This window comes from Podarcis tiliguerta, assembly GCF_965153285.1.
Source record: "Podarcis tiliguerta genome assembly, chromosome: 5".
In the NCBI taxonomy this organism is placed as follows: Eukaryota; Metazoa; Chordata; class Lepidosauria; order Squamata; family Lacertidae; genus Podarcis; species Podarcis tiliguerta.
Window position 1 is genome coordinate 5,506,982 of NC_139538.1, and position 13,639 is coordinate 5,520,620.

A 13,639-nucleotide genomic window follows, 5' to 3' on the forward strand; every position below is an offset into this window, starting at 1 on the left:
CGTTTCAGTGGTCCAATCTCTCCTCTGATTTCCTATCTTATTTGTCTTCAGAGGTCAAGGTTGGGTATGATTAAAAGACTGGGAAAGCAGGATTCTTGGTTCGGTACATATAAAAAGATGGAGGGGGGATTTTGCTTGATGCTACTGTTACATGTGTGCTGATGTATCATTTGATTAAACAGAAAGAAAAAAGGTTAACAGCAATTGTGAGATGATACAGGATTGCAGGACTCTGCAACCTGACTACCCTTCTAGAATTAACGTACCGAGACAAAATACTGAAGCAACTTTTTTTAAAGCTAGTTCTGGACTAGTTAAGCTTCTCTCTTCTTGTCCTTGGGATACTGCTTAAACAGCCCTCGCGTTAACTGTAAGGTTGTTATTGTACTTCACCAGATCTTAACCTATTATAGTATTTTTAAGAATGGATTCCAAATGTCACTGAATTTGTCCATGCCAAGTCTGCGTTTATATGCAAGTTGTTCATACGTTGCGAGTTTGTGTAACTCTTCAATCCAATCGTAGAAGGGAATTAGGGCTACTCGAGGTGGGATCTAAAACCCAATTCAAATAACGGTTTCAGATCTTAATTAAATAATGATGGCTTTCGCCAAAGGACGGACAAACTGCTTTACGGACGTCGGGAGACAAAGGGGAAATTTGCTCCCGGGAGTGGAGGAGCCGTGGGGAGGTATCTTGAGCCTGGCTTCCAATTTGTTGAGAACGGTTGTTTGGGAAGTATCAGGAGCTCCAAGAGATCTAGAACGTCAGGATTGCAGCTCCCTGGTGCTTGGTTAGGAACTGTAGATGCTATAAGAATGGCAGCTCTTCAAACGATGTAAACAAGGTCACGGAAGCGCCACCTACCCTGCCGCTTACCATAGGTCTCAGTGGTGATCCGGCGCTGAGCGTAAGTGGCCAGCCCCTCGCTCAGCCACATTTCTTCCCACGTGGCATTGGTGACGGCGTTGCCAAACCAGCTGTGGGCCACTTCGTGGATGACATCAATGATGAGGAATTCGTCGCTCTCCAGGATGGAAGAGATTATGAAGGTGAGGCAAGGGTTCTCCATGGCGACAATGGGGAAAGAGGGAGGAAGGAAAACGATGTCGTACCTGGAAGGGGCAAGGAGGGGATGGGGAGGACGCAGGTCACTCTCAGGACTTTAGAGCCATAATTCTCACAATTGTGTGGACATGCATAGAGGAGTCCTCCTTCCCAGCAGTGGAGGACTTTGGGCTCTCAAATTTCAGCAGCGCCCTGTGAGAGCCTCTCGAGCTCTGTTCTAAAGCATTGTTTTGGAGCCCCAGTGCGACCCCACCAATCACGCCACCCTAAAACTGCCTGTTCCCAGTCTCTCCCAGCCCATCTGTGCACTCTGGGTGCGGTGGGAGGAGCAATGCCATTTAAGCGGTAGGGTTGGCTGTATGTTACACATCCACCACTTCTCAAAGGAGCTGAGAGCGGCAAACCTGAGATTCTGCCGTGTTATGGGGGTGGATTAAGACAGGGACTGGCTTTGTGCAGGGACTCAAGCCCTGTAACACACTGCACAAAATCAGTTCTGGAGTTCCTTTATAATGGCACACAGTCCAATGGACTAGCCCCTTATTTATCACAGTCTTTCTACTTGCAGTAGGAGAATGAAAGAATAATGCAGCCCTCCACAGCTACGGCAATGCCTCCCCTCCCACATTCACCTGCCACAATTTAAGAAGGATGTTGACAAGCTGGAACGTGTGCAAAGGAGGGCAACCCAGATGATCAAGGGTCTGGAACCCAAGCCTGATGAGGAACAGTTGAGGGAATTGGGTATGTTTAGCCTGGTAAAGGGGAGACTGGGAGGAGATAGGATAGCCATCTTCAACTATCTGAAGGGCTGTCACATGGAAGATGGAGAAATCTTGTTTTCTGCTGCTCTGGATGGTAGGACCCGAACCAATGGATTCAAGTTACAAGTAAGGAGATTCCAACTAAACATCAGGAAGAAATGTCTGGCAGTAAGAGATTTTCAACAGTGGAATGGACTCCTTCAGAAAATGGTGAGCTCTCCTTCTTCGGAGATTTTTAAGCAGAGATTGGATGGCCGTCTGTCATGGCTGCTTTCGTTGAGATTCCTGCATTGCAGGGGGTTGGACTAGATGACCCTCAGGGTCCCTTCCACCTCTATAATTCTATTCTATGATTCTATGACTCCATGAAAAGCCTTGAACAATTGTTGTATTCTTGACTGAGGGAGGCTCATTATGACCCTTTGAAAAACCACCATTTAAAAGTCTAACATTTCACCCATTAGCTCTGGATTCTGATCCTTTCGCACTCTGTGTCAGAATGAGCCAGACTTTATATTATTCCAAGTTTTCTGTGCAAGGAAACAGCGTGCTCACAATTTGCCAAAGCACCCTTAACTTCAGAATAAAACCCTTCCGGATGAGGCACCCATTGGATGCCTGATACCATTCTTGGTACCCAAGAGGTGCGGGTGGCAGGGTAGAAAAGAGGCCCTTGGAACTCCTGAATCACTGCCTCTACAGATACCTTCAATTTTATTCCAAAAGCATGAATGCACCAAACCTACCTTCCCCATATATAGGGCCCATAGAGGCTCTCTGCAGCGCTGAGCCAGCGCTCCACCCGACCCGAGAGTTTGCTGATAGCTGTTGACAGCAGGCATGGTTCCGCCCACACTTTGCTCCTGTTACAAAGACAGCAACAGTCAACCCACTGACTTCATGCTGGTTCCGCCATTCATATCATTCACTAGTGATTTTGGATCCCTATTACGAAAACTAAAATAGACATTTGCAGACAATTTCAAGGTCTAAGTCAGGAGTTGTCAGCCTGGTCTCTACCACTCAATAGTGGGCATTTCAGGATGCTAGGGGGGTGGTAGGGGGGTTCTACAGCACAAGCTGAATGCTCCTTCTATCAAGCACTGGTGGGCGGTAAGGAAATTTAACCACCAAGAAAGATGCATTAGTGGGCGGTAGGATAAAAAGGTTGACTACCCCTGGTCTAAGTAAAGTTCCTGATTGATGATTAGGCAAAAGCCACAAATATTTTCCTGGATATGGAGATGCCACACTGTGTGGCAGGTGTCTTGTGGCACAACCAGTCAGCAGTGTTCAAGCTGCACAGGTCTGATCTACAAGTGTGCCATGTCCCATGTCACCAGGAACGGCTTTTCCTGATCCACCCGGCTCGATGACTTCCAAGCACAAGCCTTGCATTTACGTGTTAGCCTGGTTGCAGCAGGTGAGCAAGGATTCCGTGCAGGCGAGCAAGCGGGCTGGTGGAGGAGGCATAGATTGCTCCATCCTTCCTCGATCAGTCCACTTGGTTTCTGTGACATAAACCAGGAGAAGGAAAGTCTATTCCTCCACCACCAGCATGGAAATGCAACAGGGCAGAGGAAGGCACCTGGATCACTCTATCCCTTCTCCACCACTCTGCTCAGTGGGAAGCAGTTTTCTACTCTTCCACCACCAGCACAAAAATGCATGTAGTAAAAGAACATTGAAAACATGCACGCTAATGAACTTTGTGGGCACATCTGAAAGGCTGCTAAAGCAGCTCCTCACGACGAGCACAGCTCAGGCAGACAAAAGTAGCTTACCTAGGACCAATGTCTGCAGGTACAAGGTCCCCTGCCACCAGTGCCACCAGGTAAGCAGGAATTGGGTATTCCATGTAGAACTGATAGGTGCCCTCTTCTTCCTCATAGGTGCTTTGGGTAGCACTCATCAACACTTGCATACCTGCAGGAGCCTGGGAAACAAGCAACGGGCTGTCAGGATGCTCTACGGGCCAAGGAGACTAAGAGCTGGTTTGCACAACATTCAGTTGCCTAGTCTGCACATCCCAGCAAGCTAAACTGTGGCTTACTAGGACTGTGTGCAACCATGCAGAGTCCTGGAGAGGAGCAAGCACAGCCACTTTGCTCTTCCCTGGTCCTTTTTGTTTTTCTTGTGCACTGAGCTAAGCCAAGGTTTGACTTGGCATGACATCCAACACAAGAAGGGCTCTAACTCAGGGGCAGAGCATCTGCTTTGCCTGCACAAGATCCCAGGTTCAATCCCTGGCGGCTCCAAGTAAGGCTGGGGGAGGCTCCCTGTTTAAACCCTGGATAGTCGCTGCCAGCCTGTGCTGACAATACTGAGCTAGATAAACAAGGCAGCTTCCCTTGTTCCTATGGGGTGAAGCTCGCTCCTCTCTAACCACAAACTGTAGCAAAGGTTTTTTCCTTGACTAGTGCTTGCAGTTGGTAAGGAGAGAGTTTAACTACAAGTCTGGGTTTAGACAACAGGCTAAGCCAAACCTGGGCTTAGTTCAGCCCAGTACAGGAGCAAAACCAAAAAAGGAGTGGGGAGCGGCTGTGAGTTCTTCTCTGGGAACTCACATCTTCACCGCTGTTTGGTGACATGCAAACCAGGCAAATGTGCACTAAAAAAAATAGAAATTGCCCATGCAATCCAAATTCCTAAGATAAACGGAATTCTATATAAACTGTGAAAAATGAGCAACATCCATAATTTATACAAGTCTGCACAACTTTTTGATGCTCTGCTAGTCACTGGTAGGTCAAAAGAGCAGTAAAGGGCACTAAAGCCCCAGCTCATACCATTGGGAAATCCTTCCTGCCAACCCTCTGGCATCTGAGATAACAACAACAAGAGATTAGACAGCTGGACAGCTTTTTCTAGGAAGGATATTCAAGAGGTGTGAGCAGTATCAGTTGAAGCAAGATGTCTCTGCCCTAGCCTGGGGTGAGAAGAAGGGGAGACTGTGATCCACTAATATACCAACTAGCCAGTTTCTCATGGACCAGTATTGTCAGCCTTTCAAAAAGGATGCTGAATCAGACTTCAATTTGAATGTCGGGCAGCTACATTTGTGAGCCAGTGTTAATACTCAAAAGCATTTAATGCAAATTAGTTATGCCTTAAGAGAGCATCAGCATGTACTCTTGCTTTTTAAAAAAAAGAAGAAAAAGAACCAGAGTTCTTTGGGAAGGGGGGGGATGCTTAGAACCTGACTGCCTACCTGCACATGGCCTTCTGGCAACAGACCCAGCAGATAAAGGAAAAGTTGTTAGCCAAACACCCATCCCAGAAGTATTAATATGGTATAAGGGAAAGCACCAAACTTTTTCCCCGAGCAGGTCTGTTCAGACAGATCCCAACATTTCACAGAGCACAGCAACCTGAACAGCTGTTTCTCCTCCCTAAGGAAACGGTGGTTTGTTACAGGCTTCCTCCTACCTTGACGATGGCGGAGTAAGTACATTTCACAGCTGGCGTGTCAAAACAGGGGAAGAAGGAGCGGTTACACACGGAATGGCCTTGCGTGAAGACGAATGGCTTGGCGTTGCCGTAGGTCAGCTCGGGATCCAGCCACCAGATCTAATGGAAGCAACAAGAAGGAATGTGTGAGAAATGACAGTAATAAAAGCAACGGCCATAAGGGAGCAGAGAGTATTTTTTAAAAGAGTGAGACGAGTTTCATTTTATTAAACTGCACACATCACTCATGAGGGAAGAGGAGAGGGAGGCAGACAAGCTGGCAAATACCCCACTCCGTGTCTGTCCATGAGTAAGCCAGACTGTGTCCTTTTCTACATTGGCACAACCGTAGTGGAGGACCAACCAAATGCCCTGTATGAAAGTGAACCAGGAGAGGAAGGCAAAGAAACCATTGCAGTTTATCCATGTTGAAAGCTGTCTAATTTTTAATAGTTAATTACCATATTTTTCACTCTATAAGACGCAACAGACCATAAGACGCACCTAGTTTTTGGAGAAGGAAAACAAGAAAAAAAATATTCTGAATCCCAGAAGCCAGAATAGCAAGAGGGATCGCTGCGCAGCGAAAGCAGCGATCCCTCTTGCTGTTCTGGCTTCTGAGATAGCTGCGCAGCCTGCATCCGCTTCATAAGACGCACACACATTTCCCCTTACTTTTTAGGAGGGAAAAAGTGAGTCTTATAGAGCAAAAAATACGGTACTTAGCCAGTCCGTACCACTACTACTTAACACACCAGAAGGAATGGCTCCTCCCAGACGTACCTCATCACCACTTCAGATCACCAATTCTTTGCTCTACCAAACTCAACTGCCTTGAGGAAACATACCTAATGCTATCTCTGCATGCTTTTTGCCAGCAAGCTCAAGCATCAATTTTTGTTCAGGAAAGGTGTTTAAAATAACACTGACAGATGCCCAAGCTGGTGTCAATTCCACATTGCTGCTGCTAGTTTTGAAGTATTGTTCTGTTTGTAACAGGTATTTTGTTTTAAATGTTTGATTCATGACTTCAGGCATTCTATCAAAAAGTGACAGTAAGCTTTATAAATAAAAATGTATATTCAGAGGGCATCAACAAGTCAAGGGCTGGCTGGTTTCTTCCGAACAGGCTTCTTTGTCCCACACTTTCCCATCATGCGTGCTTGAAGGTTTTCCGTTTTATTTTCTCCCTGGTGCCATGCATCTGCTCTGATTTCACAAACCAGAATAATAGCACGTCTCTCTATGCTTGATTTATAGCAAAGAAATAACTTCTCTGTGTAATTGCATGGGGTTTCCCCCCATGTGATTGTTCTTCTCAGCAACCCTGGCTCACCTGACCTTACCATAACTGGAATCCACCGCACTGGACTAACCTGCACTGGCAGCATCACAATGTGTACAAGTGCCATTAGAAACAGAATTAAAATGCAATGCCAAAAACAGCAGCAGGACTTACTTATATGCCTAATTTCTACATAAACAGCAAGCCCTGCTCACAGTGAATCCAGATGGTCCTTAGCCACGTGGTAACTTAACCTTTGCTTCTGCCGTCCAGATGTTTGGACTATTATTTATTATTTTTATTTATTAAATTTGTATACTGCCCCACACCCATAGATCTCAGAGTGGTTCAACTATAACTCCCACCAGCACAAGAACATAGGAAAAGCTCTCTTATACTAATAATGGAAGCCCTTTTTAGACTATCTCAGGAAATATTATAGTTTGATGAACTCGCAAGCAGGATCTGAAATGTGAGAAACAGAAGGAATTAGAGAATATAGTATTGATATATTGGTATAAAAAGGTATTGTGCAGCAAGCGGGGGACTGAAACACAATGGAAAATGGGGCGGGAAGTTGAGAAAAGTTAAAATTATTATGTATTGAAGTATATATGTCCAACTTTTGAAAATTCAACAAAATTATTACAAAGGAAGCTACCTCATAGTGAACCAGGCCACTGGTCCACCTTGCTCAGTTCTGCCCACACTGACTGGCAGCAGCTATAAAGGGTTTCAAGCAGGGGATGTTCCAGGCCATACCTGGAGATGCCAGCAACTGAACCTGAGACCTTCAGCATGCAAAGCAGATAGCTAGACTGCTGGAGGTGCTGAGAATTGTAGTTCCAAACATCCGGAGAGGACCAGGTTGGTAACTTTCCACAGTGTGCATGCAGTCAGCTGGCAGCCTGGTCCTACCCTGCCAAGTGGTGCAGAGAATCTGACTATATTCCTGCTCTTAATCAGAAACCCAGGGGAACAGTAAGAGTTTCCTCACTTATCCGCACACCACAGATCAGCAGAGGGAAAGTACTGAAAAGGCTGCTGCTATCCCTCGGCTTCCAGAACCAAGCCTGCTGGCAGCCACATCATGGACTTGGCATCAAAGGAATTATGCATGGTCAAAAACACACTACATTTTACATTCTTTTTCTGATTCAATGATTAATCTTTCCGTTGGAAGAAATAATCCAGGAGTCATCCCAAACTAGGTTGCCCAGGCTCCAGATACAGACACCCCTATACTAGACCAACCCTCTCTCTCTCTTGGCCCTCAATAATAGCTGCATGTTGGGCCAGCTGTGACATCGGCAGCCAGCTGACCAATCCCCTCTCTTCGCCCTCTCCCTATTTTTTAAAATTCCAAGCTCTAAACAGGATGGAGAGATTCAAGCATGCCATTCATTTAGTGAGCATCTAGCTAGTTCCAAAACGTTTCAATCCCAAGGCTACAAGACGATTTTTTATATATATATATGGACTTTTACAGTAAAGACAGTTCAAGCCCTCCTACAAATCTGTGCTTTACGCCAAACAGCACAAGGAGAAATGAAACGCTCATAAAATGTGTGCCTTGTTCACTTGGAAAGAACAGCAAGGGAGGAGTGCAGAGAAACAGAAGGAAATTAATCCAGAGCTGTGTCAACATTTCGAACGAAATGGCACAGAGGTCTCCAGCTGTCTTGACCACGGGCAACCTTCCAAGAGGCAGCACAGAGAAAAGGCCTTTCCACTGCCCTCTTTTTAGAACCTGGTGGACAAGCATGGCTTGTTCCATTGTCATGAAAAGCACACAGCAGTAAAGATAAGAAGTTCAATTGTCCGATTATCACAAAGAGACAGAAAAAGATTTAAGCGAAAAATACCAACCATTTATGGATAGCTGCTCCTAAGTGGGTTAAAGCCCTATTTTCTCGACCTCACCTATCAAGCAGGGTGAAGAGGGAATGGAAAGGCCCTGAGGAGTTGAAATAAGGATGGGGAAATCTAAGTAAATACTATATTGTCCAGCAGTTGATTTCAAACAGATGGGAAGGAGCAAATAAATTCCAGCACAAAAAAGGATGATGGCCAAAGGCAACAGACTTTGTCATCCCAGGGAGGGGAGGGAACAGCCTCAAGAGTTAGCCTCGGCATTGTATAAGACCCAGTGCTTTGTTGTGGTGCGCGATGCTATGGAGAGTGCTGGCCCTGTGCAACGAATCACCAAAGTATGTAAAAATAAAAAAGGGAATTATAGCTGTGCAACCCTCAAAGAGCCTTAGGCCACATGGTCCGGAGACTGTTCCCTTTGAGACACTCTAGAACTGTGTCCAGCCCCATGTTTTGTTTGCCACATTGCTCTCATGGCAGTATATGCAGAAATTAATAAGGAACTGGGAGTGCACACCCCAAATTAAGCTTTGGGGCATCATATACCACACACCCACCTCCAGAAGAGTGGTATCTATGAGACACCAGAACATTGTGTCCACCTGGTGTCATTTCTGAGCAATTCACCGAAAAGTATACTAGATCTACATCGAGAACTGCCTGATATATGTGGAAATGAGTAAGAAACTGGGATTGTGCACCCCACAAAACCAAGAGACTACCACTTTCGGACTGCCCTAGCATTATTTCCAACTCAACTCTTTCTTTTTGCAAAAGACACTGTTGGCCATGCTGCCCCATGCAAATCTTTGCAAATAAATATACAAGTAAGGAACTGGAGCTGCACAGCCCACAATAGGCTTGGGGCCACCACAAATCATACTTACCCAACCAGAAGACTGTCACCTTCAGGGTGCTCTAGCACTGCACCCAGCCCAGCAGTCAAGAGCATTGGATCCACACTAATAATTGCCAATGCATGCAGAAATGATCCAGGAACTGGGGTTGTACATCTGGCACTAAGCTTTGGGGGTTGAATTAGAGGACACTTCGAACTCTATAATTCTATGATATCAATAAGACTATTTCATTTTGATGGAAGGGACTGTCAAGTTCCTTCTTCTTCTTTTTATTGGCTATTATTTACATAGGAGCTGCCGTCTCTTGTAGCAGATACGTTAGGGTGACTAAAAGGCAATAGTCTCTTGCTTGCATAACCCCAGCTCCATATTTTCATATATGTTGGCCATTATTGGTGTGGGCACAGCCCAGCATGTGTGACGGTGTCTTGCACCAAAATGAAGCATTGCTGTGGCGATTCAAAAGCAACAGTCTCCTGGTTGTACCAGTGTGTGATTTTGTGTGGTCCACATCTGTTGGGTCCACACCCCCAGCTCTTTATCCATTTCCCCTTATATACTGATCATAAATGGAATGGAGGAAATACACTTCTCAGTATCCTGAGCCAAATCAAAGCACTGGGTGGCTGCAGTGCTAGGAGTGTCTCACAGAAGATACTCCCCTGGAGCTGCAGGTATAAGACTTATTATGGTAGCCCAAAGCTTTGTTTGGAGTGCACAGCTCCAACGCCTTATTTGCAAGTAGGATTAAAAGGTAAAGGTACCCCTGCCCGTACGGGCCAGTCTTGACAGACTCTAGGGTTGTGCGCCCATCTCACTCAAAGAGGCCATGGGCCAGCGCTGTCCGAAGACACTTCCGGGTCACGTGGCCAGCGTGACATCGCTGCTCTGGCGAGCCAGAGCCACACACGGAAACGCTGTTTACCTTCCCGCTAGTAAGAGGTCCCTATTTATCTACTTGCACCCAGGGGTGCTTTCGAACTGCTAGGTTGGCAGGCGCTGGGACCAAACGACGGGAGCGCACCCCGCCGCGGGGATTCAAACTGCCGACCTTTCGATCGGCAAGCCCTAGGCACTGAGGCTTTAACCCACAGCGCCACCCGCGTCCCTTACGCAAGTAGGATTACCATGTGTTAAAAAGCACTGCACAAAATCAATGGCTTGATAGGGAAGAATTATTGAGGGTCTTGAGGATCTAAAATGGGAAAGTCACAGAGATATACAGCATACCCCAAAGCTTATTTTGGGGTGTAGTGAAACGTAAGCCAATTGCTTACTGAAACTGCTCATATCGCATCGTTGCAAATTGTCTTGGGGAACTGGCAACTAGTTACCAACACCAGTCCTGTTTGCCCCTGGCAAACTTTTAAAAACTTTTTTAAAGAATCCTTTAAATTCTGGTTTCATGAGTGTGCTGAAAATTCTGTGCAGGGAGATCTCTAAACTCCCCTCACAGGGTATCCAGGATTCTCTGGGGAGAGGGAATGGCTCCTATTCCAAATCTCAGTCTCCTTGACTTAACTGGCACATAGCTGTTTTCTTGACAGAAGCCTTGTGATGGTACCATCCAAGAGTGTCCTTGACAGCTGTTCCCCAATTCTGACCCTACCTTCTAGAAAGAATGTGGCAAGAATCAAACTCTGAACATCTTCTGGAAGTGATATAATAGCCTATATAATAAAGAGGATAGAGAAATAGGGAGCGGAGGCAACATTTAAAAAAAATGTTATTCCATGAAGATGTTTTGTTATGCATGCAAGTTATTATCAGACACCTGTTAAGTCTTTGGGGTGGGGGGAGTTGAGTTCATTACAAATGCCACGTTCATTGGAAAGGATAAGGCAGTGTTAGCAGCTGTCACAAGGTGACCTGTAACAGATCAAGAGCAAACGATCGCTGGTTGGAGAGGAGGGGGGATTCAAGTGGATCCCTACCCCCACCTGTCCCACATGCCTACTTGCAGAGGAGACTTTCCAATATCTTAAACCAGTTGCATATGGTATCCAAACTGGGAAGCTGTGCATTAAGGGCTCATTGGTCCTGGTTTGATATTCTGATATGAAGGGAGCCTTCAGACCAGTTTTCCAGCTCAGATGTCACAGGAAACTGTGGTTAAGAAACCAGAAATCTCCAATACAGTTGGGTGCACAAGAGGATGAGGGAAGCAGAGGGGAAAGGAGCAAATGAACTTTATTAATCATTTGTTCTTGGGTCAGCCCCATTACGTTTGATGCAGACCAATGTGGCATGGCAGCTAACGTGATGGATTTGGAGGTAAACATCAGAGAAGTCTTTTCACATATTTTTGCCTGCCACAAAACCCTTGCCTGTTGCGTAGGATGCTAGAATGCATTCTAGGAAACACTCACCGCTTCCACAAGGGTCCAGGCAGCAGTGCTGGATCTCTTCAGGAGGGTATCTTCCTGAATTAAGAGGAGGAACCTTTATGGCTCTCCAAATTCTGTTGGCCTCCAACTCCCATCAGCCCCAACCAGAAGGCCAATGGCCAAGAATGGCTGAAGTCATAATCTAATTATATATGGTAGACCAGTTTCCTGTCCCTGCTCTGGGACATACATCAATTGTTCTGGTTTTCTACATCTAACAGGTTTTCCCCATCTAATGGTGTAGCTACCACTGTGGCAAAGTTCCCCACTTGTAATGTATTTAAATGCATTTATTTTTTATTCTTTTTAGCAACTTGTCGCTCAAGTTATTTTTCTGCATCCCTTACTGTCAGTTTGCATTTCTTTTGCAATAATCTGCTTTCTTTTTCTTGTTCCCGTCACCTGGATAAGGCTTCAGTTTCCTTAAACAAAACTGGCCTTTATAACTTCCTTGACTCTGTTGTTTAACCACGCTGGTATCCTCTTAGACCTTGCAGCATCTTCCGTACTCCAGCTGAGCTGCTGTCAAAGGGCAATCAGCTCCAGATCTGCACAGCCTCCATGACCATCACCCCCACTGCAAGTTATCCCCTAAAATGCCCCCACGAGCACCACCCACCCACCCCAAAACACAATCTTTGGGGTTGCGCAGAGAAAGGAGCACTTACAGCGGGTGCATCAATGGTGGTGTAGCGGATGATGACCTGGAAGGGCTGGTGAGGCTCCAGGGAAGAAGGTAAGGAGATGGTGAGGGCCGAACCGTAGTCCGTGAAGGGGTCCACCCTGAAGAATAGCGGGCAAGGGGCCACTGAGGCCGGCGCGGGGTCGTCGGGGAAGGTGGGAATGGGTGGAGGGGGCACGCCAGGCACGAGAGGAAAGTCGGAAAAGGAGCACGAAAAGTGGTTGATGGGGCTGGCCGGGGCAGCGAGGGGAGAGTGGGGGGCAGCCGCTGCGCCCCTCAGGGCACCCTCGGGGTCCGGCAGAGGGGTCCCATCCTGAGAGCCAGGGGCAAGGGGGCAGTCTGGTGAAACCAGGAAGTCGGGGGGCCCTGCCACCGGGCAGCTGTGGTGGCAGCGGTGGGCGGCCAGGGGGTCTGCCGGGGGCCCGGGGCCCGCCAGCTCAGGGGCCAGGGGCGGCCCCAAGGCCGAAAGTGCGCTGGGGGTGCTGAGCGGGCAGTGTGGGTGGGGGTCCGAGAGGGGCGTGGGAGAGGGGCACCCCGTGGGCGGGGAAGGGCAGCGGGTCAAGAGGCGCCCGGGGGCCGGGTCGCTCCTCTCCGGGCCGGACAGCTCCGAGGAAGAGGAGGAGGAGGAAGAGGAGGAGGCGGGAGCGGGGTCCCAGGCGGGGCACCTCGGGGCGCCATCCCCGCCGCCGCCGCCGCCCCGGCTCTCCGCGCTGCCCGGCGAGGCGGCGTCGGGGAAGACGAAGCCGCAGCGTCCGCCGCCGGCCGGGGAAGGCCGGAAGGCGACCGAGGCGACCCGCAAGGCCGGGTGCGCGTCCAGCACCAGGGCCTGCCGGCGGCTCTGGCTGCCGCTGCCGCCGGTTCGGCGTCCCCGCCGGGCGCACAGCTCCAGCACCGAGCAGCCGGCCAAGGCGCGGGCGTCGGGCCGCAAGTGCAGCCCCAGGCGGAGGTGCCGGAGGCGGAAGAGCGAGGAGCTGGAGGCCGAGGCCACGTCCGGGGGGCTCTCCGAGGCCGCCATGGGCGGAGGGCGCCGGGCGGAGAGAGGCGCGCGCGGCGGCGGGCGGCCCAGGCGGCGGCTATGTGAAATCCATGGGCGGGAGGCGGCGGCGGCGCGGCAGCGGCGGGAGGCTCGCGCAGGCCGCTCGGCAGCGCCAGGAAGAGGCTCGGCCCGGCCCGGCCTGGCCCTGCCCAGCGCCGGGGCCTGGCTGCCTGACGGACGGGCTGACTGGCTGCCGGGCTCGCGTGCGGCGCCTCGCCGAGGGTGCGGGGCCGTC

At 48.7% G+C, this 13,639-nt stretch overlaps 1 protein-coding gene across 2 annotated transcripts in view; it reads right to left on the minus strand.

The window, feature by feature from the left end:
• RNPEPL1 (arginyl aminopeptidase like 1) overlaps positions 1-13,627 on the minus strand; it is a 30,537-nt gene extending 16,910 nt beyond the window's left edge. The window contains exons 1-5 of one of the 2 annotated variants that reach the window (XM_083442042.1): positions 12,355-13,627; positions 5,262-5,402; positions 3,617-3,768; positions 2,579-2,695; positions 880-1,115 (exon numbers count right to left, since the gene is read on the minus strand). In XM_083442042.1, the coding sequence (XP_083298168.1) occupies positions 880-1,115; positions 2,579-2,695; positions 3,617-3,768; positions 5,262-5,402; positions 12,355-13,383 (1,675 nt within the window). In that variant the 5' untranslated portion in view covers positions 13,384-13,627. Of the gene's footprint in view, positions 1-867; positions 1,116-2,578; positions 2,696-3,616; positions 3,769-5,261; positions 5,403-12,354 lie in introns of both variants that reach the window. The other variant, XM_083442041.1, reaches the window with a different exon arrangement.
• Between the last annotated feature and the right edge of the window lie 12 nt (positions 13,628-13,639).